Source organism: Odocoileus virginianus, chromosome 3 (genome assembly GCF_023699985.2).
Source record: "Odocoileus virginianus isolate 20LAN1187 ecotype Illinois chromosome 3, Ovbor_1.2, whole genome shotgun sequence".
Classification (NCBI taxonomy): domain Eukaryota; kingdom Metazoa; phylum Chordata; class Mammalia; order Artiodactyla; family Cervidae; genus Odocoileus; species Odocoileus virginianus.
The window spans coordinates 36,540,884-36,567,488 of NC_069676.1; the positions used below are offsets into that span (position 1 = coordinate 36,540,884).

General features: G+C 40.1%; 1 protein-coding gene across 6 annotated transcripts; it reads right to left on the reverse strand.

Annotated features, from left to right (window-relative positions):
• Nucleotides 1–2,508: 2,508 nt before the first annotated feature.
• On the reverse strand, nt 2,509–26,605 carry ZNF354A (zinc finger protein 354A). 6 transcript variants are annotated; one of them, XM_070465192.1, is made up of 6 exons: nt 26,426–26,605; nt 25,994–26,179; nt 25,329–25,416; nt 21,085–21,211; nt 20,055–20,150; nt 2,509–4,623 (listed from the first exon to the last, which is right to left on the reverse strand). In XM_070465192.1, exons 3-6 carry the CDS (start codon nt 25,359–25,361, stop codon nt 3,059–3,061), a joined length of 1,821 nt encoding a protein of 606 aa, XP_070321293.1. In that variant the 5' UTR covers nt 25,362–25,416; nt 25,994–26,179; nt 26,426–26,605; the 3' UTR covers nt 2,509–3,058. The 6 variants fall into 6 exon arrangements, with proteins under 6 accessions (XP_070321293.1, XP_070321294.1, XP_070321292.1 ...); XM_070465193.1 differs by lacking the exon at nt 25,994–26,179 and having other exon boundaries at nt 26,431–26,605; XM_070465191.1 differs by having other exon boundaries at nt 25,329–26,179; nt 26,431–26,605.

The following is a 26,605-nucleotide window of genomic DNA, read 5'->3' on the forward strand; positions in this document are numbered from 1 at the left end:
AACCTCTCAATGAAAGCCACAGCTGATGTTATACAAGGTTTTGGGAAGCTTAGTCCAAGGACTGGTGGATTTTCAGAAGCAGGAGTGTTTATGGAATGACAGTCTTTCAATTGTGTTAGTGTGATCACTAGAATAAAGCTGTTATTGATTGGCATACTTTTATTTTTTTTTATTTTTATTTTTTTGAAGTAATCAGATTTATTTATTTATTTATTTATTTATTTATTTTATGTGACTTAAATTCTTTTTTTTTTTTTTTTCCATTTATTTTTATTAGTTGGAGGCTAATTACTTTACATCATTACAGTAGTTTTTGTCATACATTGAAATGAATTAGCCATGGATTTACATGTATTCCCCATCCCGGTCCCCCCCCACCTCCCTCTCCACCCGATCCCTTTGGCTCTTCCCAGTGCACCAGGCCCAAGCACTTGTCTCATGCACCCAACCTGGGCTGGTGATCTGTTTCACCCTAGATAATATACATGTTTCGATGCTGTTCTCTTGAAACATCCCACCCTCGCCTTCTCCCAGAGTCCACAAGTCTGTTCTATACTTTTAGAAATATAGTTACTGAACTGAGGCGTTTGATGACTGACTTGTTTACAGGCATGGGATGGTAAATGATAGGCTGACTTTCAGAAGCTGGAGTCTCATTAACTTGCTAACTGTCAGATGCAGGGGTCACTGCTGCTGATTTTTAGAGGATGTGTACTGATCCAAAGTAATCTCTAATTAATGGTGATTACTTGCTTACAACTTGAGACTATGACCAAAAAAACGTCTTTTCTTTAACATGGAAAAGAAGACTTTCAATTCTCAGTTACCTTCTCCCACCCTACCCCCCAGCTCCCCTGGTGGCTCAGACAGTAAAGAATCTGCCTGCCATGTGGGAGACCTGGGTTTGATCCCTGGGCTGGGAAGACCCTTGAAGGAGGGCATGGCAATCCACTCCAGTCTTCTTGTCTGGAGAGTCCCCGTGGACAGAGGAGCCTGGTGGGCTACAATCCATGGGGTCGCAAAGAGTCAGATGTGACTAAGCTTAGCACATACCCCACCCTCAACACCTAACCCTCCACTTTGGTCTTTTCTCAGCCAAAAATATAGGATAGACTATAAAGAATTGTTCAGATCTGTGGAGGTACAGTTTTCAGTTAGCATTGCTGTTTAAGTAATTTAAGTGCCAATTATTGAAACAGAAATACAGCTCTAACTGCTCAGTTTTCACTATCAGGAAAAAATACAACTTAGTTACATTAAGGGCAACTTAATCAGTCCATACAAGACATATTCACTATATACAGGATACCTGTCAAACTTACTTGCCTTCTTAGCTTTCTTCTCACTCACCAACCTCATTTATTTGCTTCTGAACACCATCTTATTTGTTCTAATATATTGTATCCTATTCTCCAAATGTGCTGTTCCTGTTCTAGTTTGGACTCTGATTTATCTATCACTTGAATTATCATAGCTCAGATTTCTAGGCATCAGTCTACACAGCTTTAATAAATCCTATATACATTCTCCACACACTGTTGCCAAAACAATGTCCCTTGCTTAACATTTTTAACTATCAGTTTCAGGATAAAATCTAAACTTCGTTGCATGGCAAATAGGGCTTTTGTTATCTGGTCTCTTGCCTTCTACTCAAACTAACATTTGCCATTCTCCTGATCATTAGTTTTATACTTGAATTTCTACGGAGATGTCACAGTACTAACCACCTCTACCTTTCCTCTTATTTGGAAGGCTTATCTCAACCTCTGGAGAGTTCTTATTATTCTTTCAAAACCTGACTCAGGGATCATTGCTTCTGGAAAACTTTCTCTGATGTAATCAGGCTTCCTTAATTAGGTTCAATCTCTTTCTTCATGTCCAAATTGCTACAATGTTCTTGGACTGCAAAATATTTTCACAATCTATTTGCCTGTTAAAACAACCACACTTGTGTACACTGACATAATTTGCTTTACTCATCTGATAGTTCCTCAACTCTATTCCCTTTACTTCATTCATAGCTTCTTAAAGGTCTGTGACTTTTTTATTGAAGTTTCCAGTGTGCAATACAGTACCTGCCCCAAGGCTAGGAGAAAAACAAACCACTGAGTTGTTTATAATTATTCCTTTTGTTTTCCTGAAATTGTTTTGATACTAAAGAACACCAAGAAGGAAAAACATACTCTATTTCATGACGTGATCAATGTACCTTTCAACATTTTGGCATGTATGCTAGATTCATTAAACTACTTTTGACAGGCCCTTCTGGTGTGAAATTAGAATCTATATTATTAAATACATATACATTAAACATTTAATAACTTTCAATACTGTATTAAATACTTTAAATAGCTTTGAAAACTGCTTATTTTTCCATTTAATATCCCTAAGATGACAGCTCACAGTATTTAGCAAGTATACTTTTGTAATAAATTAATTCAGAGCAAAAAAAGAAAAAAATTCTGAGTAGAAAATTTGAAATTTATAGCAATTACTAGAAGAACAAAAGAAGAAGAGAACAGACTTTTATTTCTATTTTTAAATGAAATCCATGCACAAAGTTTGACAGCAACTCAGGAAAAGGACTAACCCCAGAAATTGAGAGGTAGTTTACAGTTCATTTTTATCTTTTATTTGGTCCTTTTTTCTAAAAATGTATAATTTCTTTGACCACATCCGTTATATGCTATTACAATGTCAGTTATTTAAAAAAGCATTAACATTTATTTCAATGGGAAATCCAGTGCACACCTCCCCTCATCACCCAGATGCTTGTAACAATTACATATGACAGGTAGTCTACACTGCTGTGGAGAGAAAACAATTATTTTACAAATGCCCAAAGTCAATGTCTCCAGTCAGGGATTCTTCATTTAAGGTTATTACTACTGTCTGACAGCCTTCCTCAATATGCATTACACAGGTTTGTCCTTAGGATTTATCATCTGATGAGGACTAAACTATAGAAAGGCTTTTCATATCCATTACATTTATCACATCACTCTCATGTATTCTGGTGAGCTTTGGTTTCAGAACTTCACACACGCAAATCTACTTCCTAGGGGTTCTCTTCAATATGAATTTTATAATGATTAGTAAGGGATGATCTGTGATTGAAAAGTTTCCCGCATGTATTACATTCATAGGGTTTCTCTCCAGTATGAATTCTCTGATGGGCAATACGTGATGAGCTTTGTCTAAAAGTTTTCCCACATGTATTACATTTGAAGGGTTTCTCTCCTGTATGAATCCGCCGATGTTGAATAAGAGCTGAACTTTGGCCAAAAGATATCCCACATTCTTCGCATCGATATGGTTTCTCTCCTGTGTGAATTCTCTGATGGTTACTAAGGGATGAGTTACATCTGAATGTTTTTCCACACTCATTGCATTTATAGGGTCTTTCTCCAGTGTGCATTCTCTGATGTTGAATGAGAGCTGAACTTTGTCTGAAGGCTTTCCCACACACTTTACATTTACATGGTTTCTCTCCAGTATGAATTCTTTCATGAATAATAAGTGTTGAGTGGGAACTTAAGGCTTTACCACATTCATTACAATTATAAAACTTCTCACCAGTATGAATTATTCGGTGTCTATTAAGTCGTGAAATAGAAGTGAAGCCTTTTCCACATTCATTACATCTGTAAGGCTTTTCTCCAGTGTGAATTCTTTCATGTTGAATGAGAGATGCACTCTGACTGAAGGCTCTCCCACACTCACTACATTTAAAAGGTTTCTCTCCTGTGTGAATTCTCTGATGATAACGAAGGGATGAACTAGACTTAAAGGTATTACCACATTCGTTACATAAGTAGGACTTTTTTCTGGAATGAATTCTCTGACATCCAGGAAGGGATGTACTGCAACTAGATGCCTTCCTACCTGGATTATATTTATAGGGGTTTTCTCCAGCATGGATTTTTTGATGTATAAAAAGGCCTGATCTTCTGCTGAAGGATTTACCACATTCTTTACACCTATAGGATTTCTCCACAGTATGTGTTCTTAAGTGTTTATAAAGGGAGGTACTGAGAGTGAAGGCTTTCCCACATTCTTTACATATATAGGGTTTCTCTCCAGTATGAGTTATTTGATGTTGAATAAGTGCTGAACTTTGGTTAAAGGCTTTTGAACAGTCTTTACATTTAAATAATTTCTCTCCACTGTGGTTTTTCTCATGTTTACGAAGGGATGAAGTATTAATGAAAGTTTTCTCACACATACTACATTTATAACGTTTCCCAGCTGTGTTGGTTTTTTGTTGATTAAATAAACTGAAATTTTGTTTGAAGCTCTTTCCTTGTATTTCACATTTTGGTGGGGCTTTTTCTCTTGGGATCACCTGTTGCCTAAAAAAGACTGACTTTGGGCTCAAGTTTTGGCCAAATTGAGTATTTTTATGTTTTCTCTCTATAGAGAGGATTTTTTTGTGAGTGACTGAAACTATCTGTACACTTTCTTTTTTCTCCTGCTTTTTCTCTAATCTGCCTTCATATCTGCAGGGTTTTTCTGATTTGAAGTCCCCAGGTCCACTCCTTTTGGATCCTTTCATTATCAGTTCCTGAAATGAATGACCTTGTGTTTGAGTTGACTTTGTGGTTTTATAACTGTTCTTCCATCCTGGAGAGGAAAGAAAAAACTGAAAATGTTTCATGTGATACAGCATTTGGCTACTAAATGTATAGACTGAATATTTATGGTGTTCAAATTAGGTCTCATTTGGCCAAAAGATAATAAGAAAAACTTAGGAGATTTAATTAAGCAGTACAGAGAAATAAGCCAATACAAGCTGAGAACAAGAGAGTGGAGAAAAGATTAAACAAACCCATTTAAAGAGGGTGAGTGTAAGAGTGACCAGGAGAATCAGTTAATGGAAAAATGGAGAAGAAGGATTAAAAGAGGAACATAAATTGAAAATGGCAGTCTGGGATGAGAGTCCAAAGCCCATGACAGAATTTTAAATTATCTTCTTGACATTTCTCTTATTTGTATAATCATTCATAATCTGGAGAGTCTTCATCCCTTTTCCCTCATGCCAAATTCCTTTGTATCATTCAGAATCCATTCAAAAGTTAACTGAGTGTTTCTAATTGTTTTGTGGAAAATAATAATATTTATTTTTAATTGGAGTATAACTGCTTTACAGTAGTGTTGGCTTCTGCCATACAACAACATGAATCAGCCGTAAGTATCCACATATCCCCTCCCTCTTGAACCTCTTCCCCAACTCCCACCCATCCCACTCCTCTAGGTTGTCAGAGCACCAGGTTGAGCTCCCTGTGCCTACAGCAACTTCCCACTGGCTATTTTACACATGGTAATTTACATATGTTAATGCTACTCTCTCAATTTGTCCCACCTTCTCCTTCCCCTGCTGTGTCCAAAGTCTGTTCTCTATGTCTGCATCTCTCTTCTTGCCTTGAAAATAGGTTCATTAGTATCATTTTTCTAGATTCCATATATATGCATTAATTATGAAATTTGTTTTTCCTTTCAGATTTACTTCATTCTGTATAATAGGCTCTAGGTTTATCCACCTCATAAGAACAAACTCAAATGTATTCCTTTTATGGCTGAGTAGTATTTTATTATGTATATGTACCACAATTTCTTTATCTATTCATCTGTCGATGGACATCTAGGTTGCTTCCATGTCTGAGCTATTGTAAATAGTGAACACAGGGGTACTGTGAGTTTACACAGTCCATTCCTCTTATTACAGGCACTCATCACAGTATAAAAAATATATATATATATTCTACACATGTAATTATACCTATCTACCTATATCTTAGTATATTTCACTTTCCTTTTCTATCCTAAGTATTCTTTGCAAGCAGATTAGCATGCCCTTTTAACCTGCAGATCCTCCTAATGGCATCTGAATTATATACAAAATGTTTTACTAATCTTCCTCAACAATTTATATATAAATTTTTGAACAATGTCAAATACTTTCAATTACTTATATATTAATTTCACACACACACACATCATTCAAACACTTGTAGCAGTTGCCTCCAGGACAGTACATTACACAAGTAATGAGGGGTCTCAGAGCCACTTCAAACAGAAAGGAATTAGATTAATCTACTGAGGTAACAACAGGTAGGCCTGAAACCAAAGGTTGCAAGATAGGAAAGTAACCTTGCTAATGCGTCAAGCAAGAGAGGCTATGCAAGCAACATATAAAAGAGTCAAAGATCAAATATAAAAAAGGTAAAAAGGGCTAACATGATAACATGGTAAAGAAAAGAATTAAGTTAAATAAATTTTAATTGGGTAAGGATGCAATTAATTGAATATTAAAATTTGCCAGGGGAACAAGTATACATATAGTTATTTATTTTCTCCTGAGTTAGAGTAACCATTTCAAGGGTTCCTCTACATCCTACTGTATTTTGACATTTCTACTTGACATTCACAATCTGTGTACAGATTGTCTCTGCTTGGTGAACATAATATATTTTGCTTTTGTCTTTTCTTCTACCAGAGTTAACTTCTCAGTTTCTTTCATGGGTAACTTCTTCTATTCCCCCTTTAAAAATTGCTTTCTCTAGCGTTTGGGATTTTTTTCCCTTCACTCTACACATTCTCTTTGACTAATTTTATATGCACCCATTTTTACTATTTCTTTTCCTATTTTTCAAGGTACTGGTATTTGCCATGCAGGGCAAGTGAGAATAACACTCATTAAAAAAAAAACAAAACTAAATATCAACAAATCATTCATTCAATTAGGGACCACATCTTCTGGAAAAGCACACAGTGTGTATTTAGTGTAATAATAGCTTCTTTTCATTTAGCCAATCACAAAATCTTTCTGCTGTTTCAAAATCTCTCTCATCTTTCCTATTTGCTGTTATGGAAACAAGAGGTTTTGTTTTTGTTTTTTAAATTTTCTGTTAATACCTTCCAAGTTCCTTGTCCATCTAAATCTTGCTAAATGATCAACTTTCAATAACATTATTTGGGTAGAAGAGTGGGAGGCAGTCATAAAACTGGAGTACTTTCCCTGTGAACACCAGTCATTGGTTGCAGGCTACAAGTGCTGGGAAAAAGAAAGATTCCAAAATTGTGGATTGTCATTTATAATGTAAAGTTAGAGATCCTGCCTTTGTTAGAGACCTATACCTTTATATAGGCCTGTATGTAAAGACTGCTGTTTTATGACTGACAAGTTTACTAGAGCTCTTGAGCACTGAACTCGGGTACCTAAATGGTACTCTGCTTCTCATGCTTTAATGTTCTACCATAGTCTCCTAATTCTGGTGGCTCAGTGGTAAAGAGTCCACCTGCTAATACAGGAGATGCGGGTTCGATCCCTGGGTTGGGAAGATCCTCTGGAGAAGGAAATGGCAACCTACTTCAGTATCCTTGCCTGGGAAATCCCTTGGACAGAGGATCCTGGCAGGCTACAGTCCATGGGGTTGCAAAAGAGTTGGATACAATTGGTCAACTTAACAACAACCATCACCACCTCTAGACTTCAGTCAGTTCAGTCGTGTCCAACTCTGTGTGATTCCATGGACTGCAGCACACCAGGCTTCCCTGTCCATCACCAACTCCTGGAGATTGCTCAAACTCATGTCCATTGAGTTGGTGATGCCATTCACCCGTCTCATCCTCTGTTGTCCCCTTCTCCTCCTGCCTTCAATCTTCCCCAGCATCAGGGTCTTTTCTAATGAGTCAGTTCTTCCCATCAGGTGGCCAAAGTATTGGAGTTTCAGCTTCCACATCAGTCCTTCCAATGAAACCCAGGACTGATCTCCTTTAGGATGGACTGGTTGGATCTCCTTGCAGTACAAGGGAATCTCAAGAGTCTTCTCCAACACCACAGTTCAAAAGCATCAATTCTTCAGGGCTCAGCTTTCTTATAGTCCAACTCTCACATCCATACATGACTACTAGAAAAACCATAGCTTTGACTAGACAAACCTTTGGCAGCAAAGGTCTCTGCTTTTTAATATGCTGTCTAGGTTGGTCACAGCTTTTCTTCGAAGAAGCAAGCATCTTTTAATTTCATGGCTGCAGTCACCATCTGCAGTGATTTTCAGTTCAGTTCAGTTCAGTTCAGTCCAGTCAGTTCAGTCACTCAGTCATGTCCTACTCTTTGTGACCCCATGAATAGCAGCACGCCAGGCCTCCCTGTCCATCACCAACTCCCGGAGTTTACTCAAACTCATGTCCATTGAGTCAGTGATGCCATCCAGCCATCTCATCCTCTGTTGTCCCCTTCTCCTCCTGCAGTGATTTTGGAGCCCCCCAAAATGAAGTCTCTCACCGTTTCCATTGTTTCCCCATCTATTTGCCATGAAGTGATGGGATGGGATGCCATGATCTTAGTTTTTAGAATGCTGAGTTTTAAGCCACCTTTTTCATTCTCCTCTTTCACTTTCATTCTTCTTCACTTTCTGCCATAAGGGTGGTGTCATCTGTGTATCTGAGGTTATTGACATTTCTCCTGGCAATCTTGACTCGAGCTTGTGCTTCATCCAGCCCAGCATTTCACATGATGTACTCTGCATATAAGTTAAATAAGCAGGGTGACAATATACAGCCTTGACGTACTCCTTTCCCAATTTGGAACCAGTTCATTGTTCCATGTCCGGTACTGTTGCTTCTTGACCTGCATACAGATTTCTCAGGAGGCAGGTAAGGTGGTCTGGTATGCCCATCTCTTGAAGAACTTTCCACAGTTTGTTGTGATCCACACAGTCAAAGGCTTTGATGTAGTAAATAAAGCAGAAATAGATGTTTTTCTGGAACTCTCTTGCTTTTTTGATGAGCCACCTGATGTTGACAATTTGATCTCTTGTTCCTCTGCCTTTTCTAAAATCCAGCTTGAACATCTGGAAGCTCATGGTTCACATACTGTTGAAGTCTGGCTTGGAGAATTTTGAGCATTACTTTGCTGGCGTGTGAGATGAGTGTAATTGTGTGGTAGTGTGAACATTCTTTGGCATTGCTGTTCATAGGGACTGGAATGAAAACTGCCCTTTTCCAGTCCTGTGGCCACTGCTGAGTTTTCTACATTTGCTGGCATATTGAGTGCAGCACTTTCACAGCATCATCTTTTAAGATTTGAAATAGCTCAGTTGAGATTCCATCACATCCAGTAGCTTTGTTTGTAGTGATGCTTCCTAAGGCCCACTTGAATTCTCATTCCAGGATGTCTGGCTCTAGGTGAGTGATTATAGCATCATGGTTATCTGGTTCATGAAGATTTTTTTGTATAGTCTTGCTCTCTGCCAATTCAGTCTCCACATTGTAACAGACTAATCTTTCTAAAATTCTCATTTTACCATGCTGCAAACTTCCTTAAGATCATCCAACTTATCTTCAATTTATAAGGTATAGAGTACTTAACAGGGTGAACAAAGTATGTGATGATCTAACCTTTGTTCAGCTTGCAACTCATCTCCTTTCCCTGGCTTCCTGCCAGGTATGCTGAACTACATGCAATTTCCAGAGCCCTACATTTTTGTTTTTGTGTGTGTGTGTGTTATCTTTGCATATGCTGCAGACATCCTTTCCATTCCCAAATACTTATTAAGTGCCTACTATGGGCCAGGTAAAGTTCTAGGGAATGTAGAGAATGTGATGACTAAGAATTTCAGTCTTTAAGGAGCTTTTACCTTGGTTTTGTGTTTGTGTTTGTATGTGTGTATGTGTGGGAAGGTGTGACAAATAATAAGTAAATACATAACAACCATATGGATGTGTGAAGCAAGAGCTTCCTAGGTGAAGGAAACAGCAAATATCAAAGTGTGGTGACTTCTGAGACACAGCAAAGAGGCTGTGTGGCTACTAGAGTGCATTGAGCAAGAGAGAAAATGGTAAATAATATTGAAGCAATAGGTAGAGGCAAGTCATATAAGGCCTAACAGGTCATGTAAGGACTCTGGAATTTTATTCTGTGTATGCTGGGAAGTCACAGGCAATTACATCCTCACTCAAGTTGGCTACTGTGTAGAGAACAGTGTTGACATACAAGTAGAAGCAGGAAACAGGGAAGATTACGAGGTTCCTGTAGTTAAGTAGGTGAAAAAGAAGGCAAAAGTATATGGTGACTACATTCTTATCACCTATTAACAGAACTGGAATTGCTAGTAGACTGTGTGTGTTGAGAACTAAAAACTTAACCCTGATTGTGCCAAGATGGAGACTTTTCATGGAACTACTTTTCATGGAACAGGAAAAAAGCCCCACTGGAGTGCACAGAAACACTGGGAGAAACATCAAGTATAGAAAGGCTTTTGAAAAGTTTTGTTTAAAGGAGAATAGAGAAACAGGATTTGGGCAGTTTTAATTTTTTAATGGAAGTAATTACAGCTACAAGGTTCCATACCAATAATGGGAAACTCATTTCACTCTACTTCAAGTGCCAATAGCGTAGTCCAAAATTCGTGTTGCGCGTTGAAGGGGATATGAGTCCTGGATTGTGGACATCCTAATTCTTCTCTGTGATCTGTTTCTGGTAAGTCCACAGAGGTGTCTCCATAAGTGCAGTTCAACTTCTGCTCTTCTCAGAATCAAGCCTGAGCCTGAGTTATGTCATAAACAAGGCTATAACTTAGGTCAGAAGTTTAGAGACCAGGTGATTCTGCCAATGACTACCATCCCAACTAAAACCTGTCATTAGGTCTAGATTCTCTTCCCTTGGTGCTTATGAATCTCTGTGAGTCTCTCTTCAACCTTCTCTTCCCACATAATTTCATCCACTCCCACACCTCCGATGTCAATGACTATACTGACTCTCAAATCACTTTAGAGAGTTATTTCCAGTTGCCTGCTAGATTTTCCATTTGTGTATTTTTCTTCAAATTCAGTTTGTCCAAATCTGAAACCAGTACATTCCTTTCAAACTTTTCTTTCTGTCTTTCCTAGCTCTGAATTATATCATAACCTCCTCAGCTCCTTTGCCATAAATTTTCAGTTTGATCTCAGAACCTTCTCTCTCCTGCATTCCATGTCTAGTCAGTCATCAAATTCCCTTAAATTGTATTACTAAGATGTTTCTAACAACCATCATTAATACATCCAAGTTCGGGACCTTCTTACTCTATAGTAACTATTGCTATTGACCTTCAATTTAATCCTTTGATCTGTTTCTCACCTTTCCAATATTACTTCCTACCAAATTTAACCTTCTTACTATATAGAACTCTTATTTCAAAAAGCACTGATTGTACTGTATTTAACTCATTCTTCAAATATTTACAAAGCACCTACAATATGTTAGGCTCTATCCTAGGTACATGATCCACAAGACATTCCAGATCTGGTAATGAAAAGAAACAGTTAATTTCTTTAAGGAGTTCACTGTTTTGCATTAGAGACAAAAAAGGAGTAGGCAATCACATTGCAATGTGATAATTTATACAACAAAAACACAAGACAGAAATGGATACAAATGTGAGCTTAGAACAGCATCCAAACTACCCTCAGATAGTAGTGAGCACAAGGAGGGAAGGCATAGAGGTGTGGTCAAAAGTTTGGGGAAGAAATGTCTAAAATGGGATTTTAAAGGCTTAGCCATAGGTTAGATGGATGGGGTAGTGTGAAGGCTAAAGGCAGCATTAAAATCTTTGAACCCAAGCCAACTTTCCAGACCTATATCCTTCCCCACCTTATTCTACAGGTGGTCAGATTCAAAATTATTCCTATAAAAATGTCACATACATTTGCAGTCTCAAGACTTTCCACAGTCAGAGAACTGAGGGAGCTATTTGCTGAGAATTACACATAACACCACAATGGGGATAGAACTACATATCTGAAAATGTATTCCATAATGCTTATATGTTGATGAAAAAGAGAAATGCTGTTTTAAAAATTTTGTCGTGTGTAATTCTAATTTTTAAAGCTCTGTATTACAGAAAATGTTTAACACGTACAAAAGTAGAGTGAATTGTACAATGAATGGCCAGGCCAGCATCGACAATTACTAATGCTGTTACATTTATTACCTTTCTATGGGTTGAATCGTATCACCAAAAAGATGTGTTGAAGTCCTAATTTCCAGTAACTCAGAATATGACCTTATTTGGTAATAGTAACTTCACAGATTCAATCAAGTTAAGATGAACTGATTAGGGTGGGATCTAATATGACTGGTGTCTTTATAGTAGGGAAATTTGGACACAGGCAAGCACACAAAGATCATGTCAAGATACCCCCGGAAACATCAAATTACAACAGAAGCATAGACTGGAGTGACGCAGCTGTAACTCAAGGAACAAGGACTGCTGGTCACCACGAGAAGGTAGGGAGAGGCAAGGAAGGACCCTATCTGGAGTTTCAGAGAAAGCATGGTTCCACAAAACTGTGAGACAATAAATCTCTGTTGCTTAAAGCCACACAATTGTGGTACTTTGTTGGAACAGGCTGAGAAAGCCAAAAAGTTCACTCGGGTTTTTCTGTAAGATGTTATGGAAAAGCTCAAATGAACTTTTTGGCCAACCCAATATAATTCCCTTATATCTCTTCTATTAGAGTATGCTAAAGTATGCTAATGCCCTATTATATCATTTCATCAATATTTCAGAACACATTTATCAAAGATAAAATTCCACTTATAAACACAACCACATACTTTTACTATATCCACCAAAACCAACATAATTGTTTGAACTTATTTTTGCCTGTAAGATAGTTCTTCACTCAGTTCCAATGTGCTTCTCAGGGGTGGTTAAAACATCAATAAGCAATTCTTGGATACCAACTGGGTGTCCTACAATCCAACTCTAACATTATCTATAATACCTAGTATGCATGCTTAGTCATATCCAACTCTTTGTGACCCCATGGGCTATAGCCCACCAGGCTCCTCTGTCCCTGGAATTTACCAGGCAGGAATACTGGAGTGAGTTGCCATTTCCTACTAAAACCTAGATAGTATCACATCCTACAGGTTATGGGCTCAGTGCTATAAGACTTGCCCTGCCTCCTTCAGACATCTGTCACAAGCCCAGGTTATCATCTGTACTTCTGACCAATTGGCTATAAATCAAAAGTTCCCATGACCCCCTTCTTAGGTTTGATTAATTTGCTATAGTGGCTCATAACTCACTTTTGCTTACTAGATCACCAGTTAATTATAAGAGGATATACTTGAGAAAAACCAGATGGAACAGATGTAGAGGGCAATGTATGGGGAAAGGGCATGGAATTTCTAGGCCCTCCCCAAGTGAATCACTCTCCCCAAATCTCCACATGTTCAGAAACTCAGGAGCTTTCTGAGTCTGTCCTTTTGAGGTTTTATGGAGGCTTTATTACATGGGCATGATTAATTAAATCATTGGTCACTTGCAACCAGTTCAACCTCTAGGCCCCCTCCCCTCCCTGGTGTGGTACTAAAAGTTTCAACCCTTTCACCACGTGACTGGTCCTGGAAACCAAATCCCATTCTAAGGTAGGGTCCAAGAGAAACATCATTAACATAACAAAGAAAGCTTTGGGGCTCTCATCACCTAGGATTTCCCAGGGTTTTTTTTTATTTTTTAATTTTGAGACAGATGGCATTCCTATTGAACTTTTATTAAAAATTAAGTCAGAATTGAAAACAAGATTATTTTTACAGGTACCATCTGGACCCAGCAGATATTAAGCTTGATTTATTTTGAGGGACATCGTAACAGAACCTACAAAGCTCTCTACCGGGAATACAGTCGGCACAATTGGGACCACGCCAAGAGACCATCCGCTCGCCTCTTTTCTTCCCAGATCCCATGTTATTTAGCAACAAAAAGCCTCAAGAACAAAAAAGCTAAGGTGTGTCATAGAAGTAACTTATAGACCATTTAAAAAAATTTATTTATTTTTTTCATTTATTCATATTAGTTGGAGGCTAATTACTTTACAAGATTGTAGTGGTTTTTGCCATACATTGATATGAATCAGCCATGGATTTTAAGAACTGTACCCAGGCGGCTCAGGGGTAAAGAATCCTGACAATGCAGAAGACGCAGGTTTGATCCCTGGGTCAGGAAGATTCCCTGGAGTAGGAAAAGGTAACCCACTCTAGTATTCTTGCCTGGAAAATTCCATGGATAGAGGAGTATGGTGGGCTGCAGTCCATAGGGTTTTGGACACAACTGAGCACTCATGCACCAAATATATATTTTTTATTATAAATCATAATATTGATACAAATCACTAAGGATCTTTATTTAAACTGCTGTGATTTAAAGGCAATTGAGATAATTCTTTTCTATGTGACTAAGCCAACAATATGATATACTATTAGGGTCATTTGTTTCATTTTGCTTTCAATATTTATGGAACACTTTTCCAGTTTTATTTAATTCTATCCTTATTCTCTTAATCCAGAGAGGGCAATGGCATCTCACTCCAGTACTCTTGCCTGGAAAATCCCATTGACGGAGCAGCCTGGTAGGCTGCAGTCCCTGGGGTCGCTAAGAGTAGGACACGACTGAGCAACTTCACTTTCACTTTTCACTTTCATGCATTAGAGAAGGAAATGGCAACCCACTCCAGTGTTCTTGCCTGGAGAATCCCAGGGACGGTGGAGCCTGGTGGGCTGCCGTCTATGGGGTTGCACAGAGTCAGACACAACTGAAGCGACTTAGCAGCAGCAGCAGCAGCATTGTCTTAATCCTTTTTGTTTTTCTTCTTTCACCTTACAGGTAACCTTTTCTATTGATATGTGTGTGTGTGCTAAGTAACTTCAGTCATGTCTGACTCTTTGCAACCCTATGAACTGTAGCTCACCAGGCTCCTCTGTCCATAGGATCCTCCAGGCAAGATACTGGAGTGGGTTGCCATGCCTTCCTCCAGGGGATCTTTCCAACCCAGGGATGGCATTTGTGTCTCCTGCATTGGCAGCTGGGTTCTTTATTGATCTGCTTTCATCCTTTTTTTTTTTTTTTTGGCTTTTTTTTTTTTTTTTTAAATACAAGCAAATACACACTTTTTCTTTTTTGGTATCTCTTCTTTTCTTTGCTATCTGCACTTTTCCTCACTTAGTAATATTATCATCTCACAATGGAATTTACAGAGATCTCCCCTCATTCCTTTTTACAGCTGCAAAGAATTTCTTGGTGAGAATGTACCCAGTTTATTCAAGCAGATTTCTTTGATGGACAGTTGGATTAACTGGGTTAACATTACCCAAAGTCACATACAATCAAAACCACCTCTTCTGCCTGGAAGAAAGTCAGCTGAAGACCATAGAACTACTCCTTAGAGTAAGAAAGCTTTCTATGAACTGACATACACAGAGCTTCAATATATACCAAGTGAAAGGGGTAGAATAATGTATGCTGTATAATATAATTGGAGTGGACAAAGGAAAATAAGAAATATGTATTTATATTTGCAAATAAGAGCTCCGCCAGCTGCTGCCTCCTCATCACATCTCACCTTCTATAGTATCCCACATGTGTTCATTTCCTCATGCACCTCTCATGGGCTCATTTTTGGCTTCTATTCTTACCACCACTCTCTTTAAGGCAACGATGACCTCCATGTGATAAAAGCAAGATGTGCTCTTCAGTCCTCGCCTAACTTACGTTTCAGTAGCATCCAATATTGACTCCTCCTTTTCATTGAGAAGTTCTTTGCCTAAGCTACAGTAAGCAGCTGCCGGAGTTCTCTGCCTGAGCTCGCCTCCACATTCTTATCATGGTCCACCAGCCTCAATTTCCTTTGCAGCTTTTCAGTCTCCTTTGTGCACTCCTTCTCCTCTACCTGATCTTTCATCCTTGGAGTTCTGCAGGGTTCAGTCCTAGGCCCCCAATTCTTTCCACTCGGTACCCTTTCCACAGGCCAGGTTCATCTACAAACATTCTAGGCAAGACTTCTCTATTCTCCATACCTAATTATACAACATCCTACTCAAAACAGCAATTAGATGTCTCAAAGACAGCTCAAATTCAACATGCCTAAAACTGAACTTATGACTATTCCCTCCCTCCAACCTGTATAACCTATAAATGGCACCTGTTGTTTCTATAAATGGCACCAGTTCTGAATCAAAACTTTAAAAGGCACCCTTCATACTTCTCCCTCAGTTAATCGATTACCAAGGCTTGTTTCTTCTAACATCTAAATAAGTCTCAAATTCATTTAATTTTCCCTACCTCTAATGATACCGTCCTTTATGAGCCTTGACTTCAATGACACTAGTCTGTAGTACACTTTATCATCCCTACAGGTTCATTTCTCTCTACCTAGCCATGAAATGCCAGAGTTTCTCTGGATTGAGTCCTATCCTCTTTCTTGCTCTTGCTGTACCCTGAATCACTCTACAGGTTAACTCAAACTCATGCATTGCTTCAATTATCTTTTAGTGACAGAGTCTTCACATTTAATGCTCAGTTTATATTATGAGGGATGGAACTCTAAACCTAACAGGCTATTTGACATCTTCACTTGAATAACTGGATCAACCAAAAGACAATTCAATTTAATTCATCTAAAACCATATTTATACTAACCCCTAAATCTGATCTCCTAGCACCACTATCTCAGTGAATGATATCATTGTCCATCCTAGAACAAGCCACAGACCAAGTGAAGCATCCTTGACAACTCCATCTCTTCTATCTTCCATATCTGATCCATCTCTAAGTCCTGCTGCTTTTATCTGCCAAATACCTCTGGAATTGGCAAGAACAAGACTAACTTAAACATGTTAAACACACTTCACCTTATAAGAAATCCACTGTTTAAAACTACTGCATGCTATTTCATTAGATTGCTGCTATATCCCCTACAGCACTTCTCTGCAAATTAGAAAAAGATCCCTACTCTCTGTGCAGATGCAGCCCCCCCAACAAATCTCAGCAAGTTGAAGGCAGCCCATAAGTGACTGCTCAGCTGACCATCCTGCCAGGTTCATTCTGCCTGAATTCTCACATAAATACAACAAAGGAAGAGAAAAAGACAAAGAAAAGCACTTTCTCATCGGAGGGAATTGTTTACCCAAATCATCATTGGGTTTTTTTAATTTTTGAATTAAAGAATATTTTTACATTGGGTGTAAACTAAACTCATGAGATGTTCAAGTTGATTTAATCACATTATTCCTGGTTTTTATATATACATATATATTTATAAACCATATACATGCCATATAAACCACTGCATGCTATAGCAACAATCTAATGAGACTGCTCCCTGAAAGGAAAGCTATGACAAACCTAGACAGTGTATTAGAAAACAGAGATATCTTTCCCCAAAAGAGCCCATATAAGCAAAGCTATGGTTTTTCCAGTAGTCATGTATGGATGTGAAAGTTGGACCATAAAGAAGGCTGAGCACCAAAGAATTAATGCTTTTAAACTGTGGTGTTGGAGAAAACTCTTCAGAGTCCCTTGGACTGCAAGGAGATCAAACTAAGTCAATCCTAAAGGAAATCAACCCTGAATATTCACTGGAAGGATTGATGCTGAAGCTGAAGCTCCAATACTTTGGCTACCTGATGCAAAGAGCTGACTCAATGGAAAAGACCCTGATGCTGAGAAAGACTGCAGGCATAGGAGAAGGGGGTGGCAGAGGATGAGATGGTTGGATGGCATCACTGACTCAATGGACATGAGTTTGAGGAAACTCTGGGAGATAGTGGAGGACAGAGGAGCCTGGTATGCTGCAGACCATGAAGTCACAGAGAGCCAGACACGACTGAGCAACTGAACAATTATGTACATATACACACATATAATATACATAATATTCCAGAAAACTGATTATAGACTTTGGACTAATTTCTTAAGTAAGAGACTCAGATTAGATGTGTACCTTTTGAGCCATTCCCTCCTATATTTCAATATAAAACATATGGATCTAGGGATGACAGTTTGTTTTCCCTTTTTGTTTGTTTTTCCTATTTGTGAGTAGTTTTGAAGTGAAAATAATATTTTAAAAAACATATTTGGAAGCAACTAAAGATCCTAGGAGTCCTACCTTGGAAGCATAAGCTTTTCTGTCACTAGTTGTTCAAAGGGTTGGTTTTTGGCTCTGGTCTAGAGTTAATAATCGAAGTGCTTCCAAGAACATCCAGGTCCTACACCTGAGCACACAGGGCAGTGAGTTCCTCTTGGAATGAAATTGTTTCAAGGGTACTTTAGCCCAGGAAGATGGGGGATTCACCAGGGGTGCAGGAGGGACACAACACAAGCCAGCACTCCCAGGACACCCCATCTGACTGTCACCTTTGACCAAAGAGAGGAAGTTCATCGCATCAAGAGAAATGCACACACTGGTTGGCTCTGACGTCTTTACTTCCTCCAGACACCCACTCAGAGTTTTCCTTCAATTTCCCAAACCTGAGAAGGACTCCACATCTCTGCTAGGTGGCCTTGGGGTCTCTCTGGACAGCTCTGGACTCCAGTCATACTTTCTATTCAGTTTAATCCAACTAACACTTCACTCAGGAAGGGGGACTCATGGATCAGAGTCTCCTGAGGTGAAGGGAAAGGGAACAATTCTTCCTTTTCTTCTTCTGACCTTTCCTGCCAGACTCAGCCCATACCTGACAGAGGGACTGACATCCTTCCTGACTCTCCACTGGCTCCTCGCTGCCTGAGTTCTGTGTTTACTCTGTGGTGGTCTCCAGAAGTTCCCACAAAATTAGTGTATTTCTCCCAAATGACAGTTAAAAGATATAAACAAAGAAAACGTGTGGTTTCCACCTCAAAAGATCTCACCTTGTACGATCTCACCTTAGGAAGAAAGCATTCTCCTAAAGGTGTGTGGGCTTTAGGGATGGATATGGCCTGTCCTGCAGTCCATCTGCTGGTGACTTCTCCTCAGGCTCAATCACAGATTCTTCCCTCTTAACCCATCTCATAAACACTGAGGGTTCCTGGGACTCTTGTCTGCTCCTCTATTACTTTATCTGCTCAGCTCAAGGCTTCAAATGTCACCTTCGCACTGACGCCTCCCTGACTTCCCTGTTCAGTTACAACCCATAAATTCTTCTACAGCTGTTTACGGGTAACCTGTACCTGTATTTTGCTCATATCTCAAATGAAACCCATCCCACACCAAACTTGTCCTATACCTTTAAAAAAAGGGGCCCCTATTTTTTCCTTCTGAACCCACTGCATGTGTCTTCTAGGTAATGTCTTGCTTACATTATGCAATAATCTCCAGAAGGTTCCCACCTCTAGTTTTTCCTCACTTCAAATCTAAGCCCAACAATGTTTTTGAAGTGACTATTCTTATTAAATTCAAATTACAAAATAAGGACTTAATATATTCTCTGTGAAAATTTTAATTATATTACATGTAAATGAAGTCACTTTTCATCATGCCCATTCTCAATCCTAATCCAAACGGAACTGGTTACCAGGTTAGGTGTCCCCTGACTTTTCTCCCAGGACACCTAGTATGCATACCAACAAACATACATGTAAGTTTCTCTAGACACAAATGATGACATGTCATAATCGTGCTCCACAATTCGCTTTTCAGTCCCTTACATGCCTTGGAGCTCTGCCTCCACCAATGCTCTTTCTTTATGACTATGGTGTCGTCAGTGTAGGTGTGCTTGGCTTCTTTAGGCGTGATTTTACCGAAGGTTATCTATAGTATCTCAGACTGAGGCCATTTTTTCTAGAATATCAAGGACCATATAATTCTTTGGCTTAAAATCCTTGAGTTTTTTCCAATCAACCATGGACAGCTCCCATCCCTAAGAATTGAACCAAAGCACTCCATAGTGTGACCCCGACCTGGCTTTCTAATCTATTTCCTTCCTCATCTCTTTCTTTTCCCATGACCCTGGGCTTCAGTCAGAATGAATCTGCTGCAGTTCCTTCAGTACACTAAGCTTGCTGAATGAATACCTGAAAATGCAGCTCTCCTCTGAAACAACAGGAAAGAGTAAGAAAAAAGATCCTGAAAGCCACCTGTGAAGTATCAGAGAAAAAAAGGAAGCTTGCAAACGGGGGCCTTAGCATCCCTTCTCTACCACTTCTTGAGCACTGAGAAGCCAGGAAAACTTCCCTGACCAACATCTTCAAGTCACACACCCACTCGTTTACCAGACTGCTGCCTGCAGAGATTCCCCACCCACTCACCTAGAGAGGTGCCTCCAGGGCTTTCTTTCTCTACCTTCCAGGGATCTTCTCCTTGCTGCAACAGGGAGATCACTTTGGGTTTGGGAAATAGGAGTCCTGCTCATAGAGCAAAAAAAGAAAACAAAAAGACTTGATTTTGCCTTGACGCAAAAAAGAATCTGAAATCTGAGTAGAAAACTCAAAGGATGATACAAAGAACTTCTGTGGGGTGCTTAAGTTGTGACCCCACGATGTGAGGGGGTATGTTAGGGTAAAGGCAAGGGACAATGAAGCATTTAGTTGTATGCCAGTGAGGCATGATAAATGTGCAGCCTTGATTAATAGGGATAAACAGTTTTCTATACAAGAGGGAATATGCATACACTGTTAAATGCATGTTACATATACAGACTAAATTAACATTTGTAAAAGGTATCTATGGAAAGGATTATCAAGAAGCTTGTTTAAAATGAGAAAACACTATCTGACCCCTTTGAAAGATGGCAGCAGTCAGCAAACTATGGGTCTCATATGCCAAATCTAGACTACCATCTGTTTATGTATGTCTCTTGAGCAAAGAACGGTTGAAAAAAAAAAAGAATATGTTACAGAGACCATATATGGCCCACAAAACCTAAAATACTTACTCCCTGGCCCTTTAAAGAAAAAGTTTGCTGACCCCCGTAAAAGATAATTGAGAAAAGCAAGTGTTGGGTCAAAGAAGAGGGCTGAGGGATGCTCTGTTAAGAGATGGGCAAACACATCATAGCTCAGTCTTAGAGGGAAAATGAGGGAAGTGCCTACAATGAGGGAATTTCTAATGTGCAGCTCTGTAGACTGTCCCATCCATGGGGCAATTCCATGCCTATGAAGAGGAAAAGTTTTTTGGATTTATTTATGGAGATCCAGTTTGTACAGTGCTAAGGCAAAAAGACAAAAAAAAAAAAAACTCAGATAAAGTTTTTAAATGACCCAGGGCTTTTATCCAGGGAATCAGGTACTGAGTTATCCAGATTTCTGAATTCTGTACCTACAGGGGAAATTTCCTTACCCAATGAGACAAGATTACTATAATTCTCCAGCATCACATCTTGGTACAAGTTTCTCTGAGGAGGAGCCAGCTTTCTCCACTCATCCCGTGTAAAGAGCACAGCCACATCTTCGAACGTCACTGACACCTGTAGAGACAAGCCATCCCAGCTCAGCCAGGACCACCCATCACACAGGGTGAAAAAGATGGCAGTGGGTAGTAGATGGGCTACCATGAAATGCTTCTATACTATTCTGGGTTGTGAAACTTCCAGATCATTTGTTTAATGAACAATTGACCCGTGACAAATATATACTGAGTAGCATGAAGTATGAACCAGGCCCTGTTAACCACTACAAAAGATGTGTGGAGGTATTAATGCCATTAGTGGGAGTGTCAATTAGAATAATCTTTCTGATGGCGATTTGACAACACACATTACAAGCTTTAAAATGTGCATATTCTTTAATGCTCCAATTACTGTATTTGTTTGATAATGAACAGTGAACAAAAATGTACATAAAAGGATGTTTATCGTCGTCCTACTAACAGCAAAGAAATGGAAACAAATAATCACTGAGAGGGATTAGTTTACATAACTTAAGGCACTATATTTGTGCTCCCTGAAACTTGAAGACAGTAACAATGAAAAGTAAAACAGCTATCATTTATTGAAAGCTTTTTTCAGGCCAAGTACTATTCTTAGAGCTTTATATTAATCTTTAGTGTAAATCTTTGTCTTCACAACAACCCTATGAAATATCTCCACTTTACACATGAGAAAGCAAAGGAGAAATTTATCCAAGTCACACAGCTGGTATGAAGGAAAAATCACCCCTCTTGTAAGCCTCTTTGACTCTTAACACAGTACTATTTCACTTTTGACACCAGATGTGGGGGGTTTTCCATACACCAAGCAATTGTGCAACACCTGCTGGGGGTCTTACAACGAGACTCAATTCTGACACTGAGGGTAGTGTCAGATCCACAGGTTAAAGGATCCGAACCACAACACTGGCCCCCCTTCAATGTCAATCACAAGTCCAGGTTTTTACCCGTGTTTCTGACTGACTGGCTATAAATTGGAGGTTTCCACAACCCTCTCCTAAGGTTTGATTAATTTGCCAGAGTGGCTCACAGAACTTAGGAAAACATTTACTTACTAGATTACTGGTTTATGATAAAAAGAATGTAACTCAGGAACTGGCAGATGAAAGAGATGTACAGGAAAGGGGTGCACTATGGATTTGCCATTTTCTCTGACTCTTTAAATGTTCACCAGCCTGGAAGAACTCTGAACCCTTTTGGATTTTTATGAAGGTTCATTACATAGGCATGATTGATTAAATAATTAATTGACCGTTAGCAACTGATTCAACTTTCATCTCTTAGGGTGGTGGTGGGTGGGTAACATGGGTAAAAGGGGCAGGACTGAAAGCTCCAACCCTTTAATGAAGCTTCCCTGGCAATGAGTCCCCATCTTTAGGTGGGGTCCAAAAGTCACCAAACGAACTCTGGTGTGAATGAAAGGCCTTGTTATGAATAACAAAGCACATCCATTTTGCCTTCATTGCTCTGAAGTAATTTCAGGGATTAAAATCATTTATTACTAATCACTTAGGAAATCACAAGGGTTTGGGAAATTATGTGCCAGAAACAAGGACAAAGACCAAATATATACTTCATATTATAAGTCACAATATCACAGCTGGTCAGTGGTAGAGATAGAATTCCAATCCAGGGAACATCCAAGGCTTCATACTTAACCACTCTGCAAAACTTCCTCTCAACGCCTATCTCACAGGGTTAAGAAATAAATGAGATAATCCATACAGTGAAGATAAACAGTAATGATGTAACACAACAATGTGAATGTTATTTAATGTCAATGAATTATATACTCAAAAATGGTTAAAGTGGTAAATTTAATCTTATGTATATATTATCACAATGAAAAATTAAAAGAGATTAGATCTGGTAGACAGTGCCTGAAGAACTATGGATGGAGGTTCATAACATTGTACAGGAGGGGGTGACTAAAACCATCCCCGAGAAAAAGAAATGCAAGAAGGCAAAGTAGCTGTCTGAGAGGCCTTACAAATGTGAGAAAAGAAGAGAAGTGAAAGGCAAAGGAGAAAGGGAAAAATATACCTAGCTGAATGCAGAAGTCCAGAGAACAGCAAGGAGAGAAAAGAAAGTCTTCTTAAGTGAACAATGCAAAGAAAAGAAAAGTACACACATACATTATGTACATAAATAAATAATAAATAAAGGTATAAAGAAAATTATTCTGAAGGCTGCATACCAAAGAAATGACCATTATTTTGTCCAGGGGATGCTGGCATAAGAGTGATTTTACTTTCTTTTTTATATATGTATTTTTTATTTTCTGAATTTTTTTAACATTAACATGCAGTGCCATATAATAAGATAATTTATTGGCACAGGGGAGGGATATAAGAAATGATCTTTGCCCTCAAAAAAAGTAACAATCCAACTGGTAGACAGGAAAAATGCATGAATAATTTGAGCAATGAAAGAAAAAAGTGTTGCTGGAAAAGACTATATACCATTTCCTAGTTTACTCCTCATTTTAGAGATGAGGAACATAAGATCCAGGGCACATACTACATTATCTATGGCAGAGACAAGACAGTAACTGAAGTTGTCTTTTAACCCAGCACTTGGTGGGTATATTCATTCTCTAGTCTTAAACGTCCTGTCACTGAGTTTTATACACATGTCCACACAGGACTGATGTACAGACAGCAGGTGAGGTTAGGGAGAAATGTCATATAGGACTCATACACAGGGACAGAGAAGATCTGGGGCAAGAGAGCAGCTTGGCTCTGCTGGAATGGAATGAGAAAGCCTTAGAAGAAAGCAACCCAAATGTGCATAGGCAGGTCCTAGCCATAGCTGCAGATCAACCACCACATTTCATGGGTTCAGAAAATATACAATATTCTACTGCAGACAGCTCTGGTAATTTGGGGGCTAGGCTTGCCCTGTGTTCTGAAAAGAGGTAAAAGAGGAATGACTGGACGATAACCAACATGAACTTAGAACCTGGGTTTGATTTCAGATTACCTGACTTTGTTGAGCCTCAGTGGCAAGTGTAAAATGGGGGTAATAACTTCTACTTTGCTATAACAGTGAGAATAAAGCTAAAGCCCTCGGGATATTCCCTAGTAACATTACCTATTATGGTTAGATGAGGATGAGTAAAAGACGAACACTGTACCGTCATTTCTATCTACCAACAATAATAGTATCATATATTATATTAATATCATTCAGCCGCCACAACCATCACATACTGAATAGCTATTACGCGCCTGGCCCTGATCAAAACTTTTTCCATGCACTAATTCCCAGGATCCTCTCATCTATGCTAGGAGGTAGGCATGGATTTTTTCTTTACACAGGTGAAGAAACTGAGGCACATTAACAGCAACAGAGAAGATGGGCACAAACCTGGCCATCCGGCTCAAAAGAACCACTCAGTAATCACTGTATACCCTACCCTCCACTACCAATATCCTATGGAACTCTCACTGCTGCTTCCTGAGGAGTCTTCTCGCTACTCTTGGAGTCAAGAGACTACTCCATCTACGTCCCCTCCAACATGGTTATCCTTTATTTGCACACTAGCTCAGCGGGATGGGGTCCCACTCTCACTTTCACAGCATAAAGATGAAAACGGCAGGTCAAGAGCAGTTTTCAAGGCAGTGATGGAAACAAGCTACATGATCCAGAAAGTTAAGAAGGAGAAAAAACGAAAAACTATGGACTGGGCAAAGCCTCGGAAAGTATCATGAGGATTCTCAGGGGTGGAAAGAAAAAGAAAAGCATTCTGGCCAAGGGTAGGGAGGGGGACATGAGTTAGCAAAGGGAGTATGTCAGAAAGGAACTCTGCCAAGGGTGTATGTTTGTTTGTTCTGACCCCAAGTGGTATAAGACATATGGTATCTTACTTCTCAAACCAGTAATCATATAGTAAGTTGAGGTTAATGACTAAAAGAGCACCTATTAGGGGGTAAAAAAAAAAAGGGGAAACACTAGACATGGATGGGGGAGGGTGGGATGGGGAGGGGGAAGGCAAATATTCTCTACAGAACCCATCATCCACCAGTGTAAGAGTTCTTTCAAGAGAAAAGGACTTGAGCTCCAAATCCTGGCGAAAACTGTATTGGGTACAGAATTTTACTTTGAGGGTAAAAAACCCCACCTGTCCTTAAGACTTGAGAGGACAATGAACTCACCTGAGACCTTGCTTCCCTCTGTTCAGTAGCCATGTCTTCTTTCTGGGCAGTGTCCCCTGAGGATGGGTGAAGTGTCCAGAAGCCAGATCTGAGGGAAGACAAAGCGAGCCAGGAGGAAGCCCCTTCTATTTTCCACCCCTCTGAATCAGCAGCTCTGAATCATTTACACTCCCTGAGAATGATGCCAAGTGCCCTCAGAGAAGGAAGTCAGAAGCAGCCAGGGGTAGACAGGACCAGACAGAAGGGCTGGGTCATCCTGTTCCAGGCCCAGCTCTTTCCCTGGCTCAGTGAAAAACGTCCTAGGATTCAACCAGCAGCAGCAGCAGCAACTCCTTGAGCCTCATGAAGTGCCAGGCACTACGTGCATTACTGAGTACGGTTGACACTGTCAGCCCCCATTTTATGGATCAGGAAACTGAGGGCAGAGTGGGAGCAACTTGCCCCAGTCCACACAGCCAGGGAGGCTGGCATCTGCTCTAAACTCCCTGCGTGCATATGTGACAACTTTTCTGCACTTCGAGTCTTCCCACCCAACTCGTCCTCCTCCTTGCAAGGAAACAATGTCCAGATTTTTAGAGAAAACTGCTTTGGAAAGGGAAAGTATCAGTTCTCCTATGGCGGAGGAGGCTGCTGTCTTGAGAAACGAGGTACAGACAACCAGAGACCTGGATTCCAGTCCTGATTCTGCCACTGGGGGAAGCCGGCGATTCACTTCTCAGGCAAAACAAGCCTGTCACTAGGGAGAGCAGCGGCGACGGTAGGGGAAGGAAATTATTTTCTCACGTTCACTGCCGGCCCAGAGCAATTCAAACGCCGGAAGGAGCCAGGCAGGTAGCGCGCTGGGAACCTATCTGGAGAAAGCAGAAGGATGGCTGAGCCCGGCCAAAAGGGAGGAAGTGTCCGACTTGTGGCGTTCAGGGCACGTCTGTGGGAGGCGGTGGCGTCAGGCGGACAGAGCCCGGATGCCCGGCCCTCGGCCCGCTGGCGCCCACAAAGGCCCAGCTCGCTCATGCTGGGCCTGTGTCCCGCGCCCCGACGCCGCATCCTCCCGAGGCCGGGTCTTCCCTCCCGCATCCCACCGACCCTCCGCCGCTCACCTCACCTAGGCCTCTGGGGTTCCGTGGGCTGCAGGTGGGAGGCTCCGGAATTGCCACAGCCTGACAGCAGCTTCGGGTCTGTACTCGCCCGAGGTGCTGCCTGGGCCAACCTCAGGCCAGGCGGCTGCTCACGCCAGCTGCAGGAGCCAGGCACCCCAAGTAGGTACAGGAGGGGCGGGG

Bases quoted from the DNA above. Each gene is read 5' to 3' on its own strand.
- ZNF354A (XM_070465193.1), bottom strand. From the start codon at position 25,361: ATGGCTACTGAACAGAGGGAAGCAAGGTCTCAG. The intron at 21,212-25,328 runs GTGAGTTCATTG...TTGTCTCTACAG, and splicing joins AGAGGGAAGCAAGGTCTCAG to GTGTCAGTGACGTTCGAAGA. The intron at 4,624-20,054 runs GTGAGTGGGTGG...TTTCCTCTCCAG, and splicing joins CCCTGGAGGCACCTCTCTAG to GATGGAAGAACAGTTATAAA.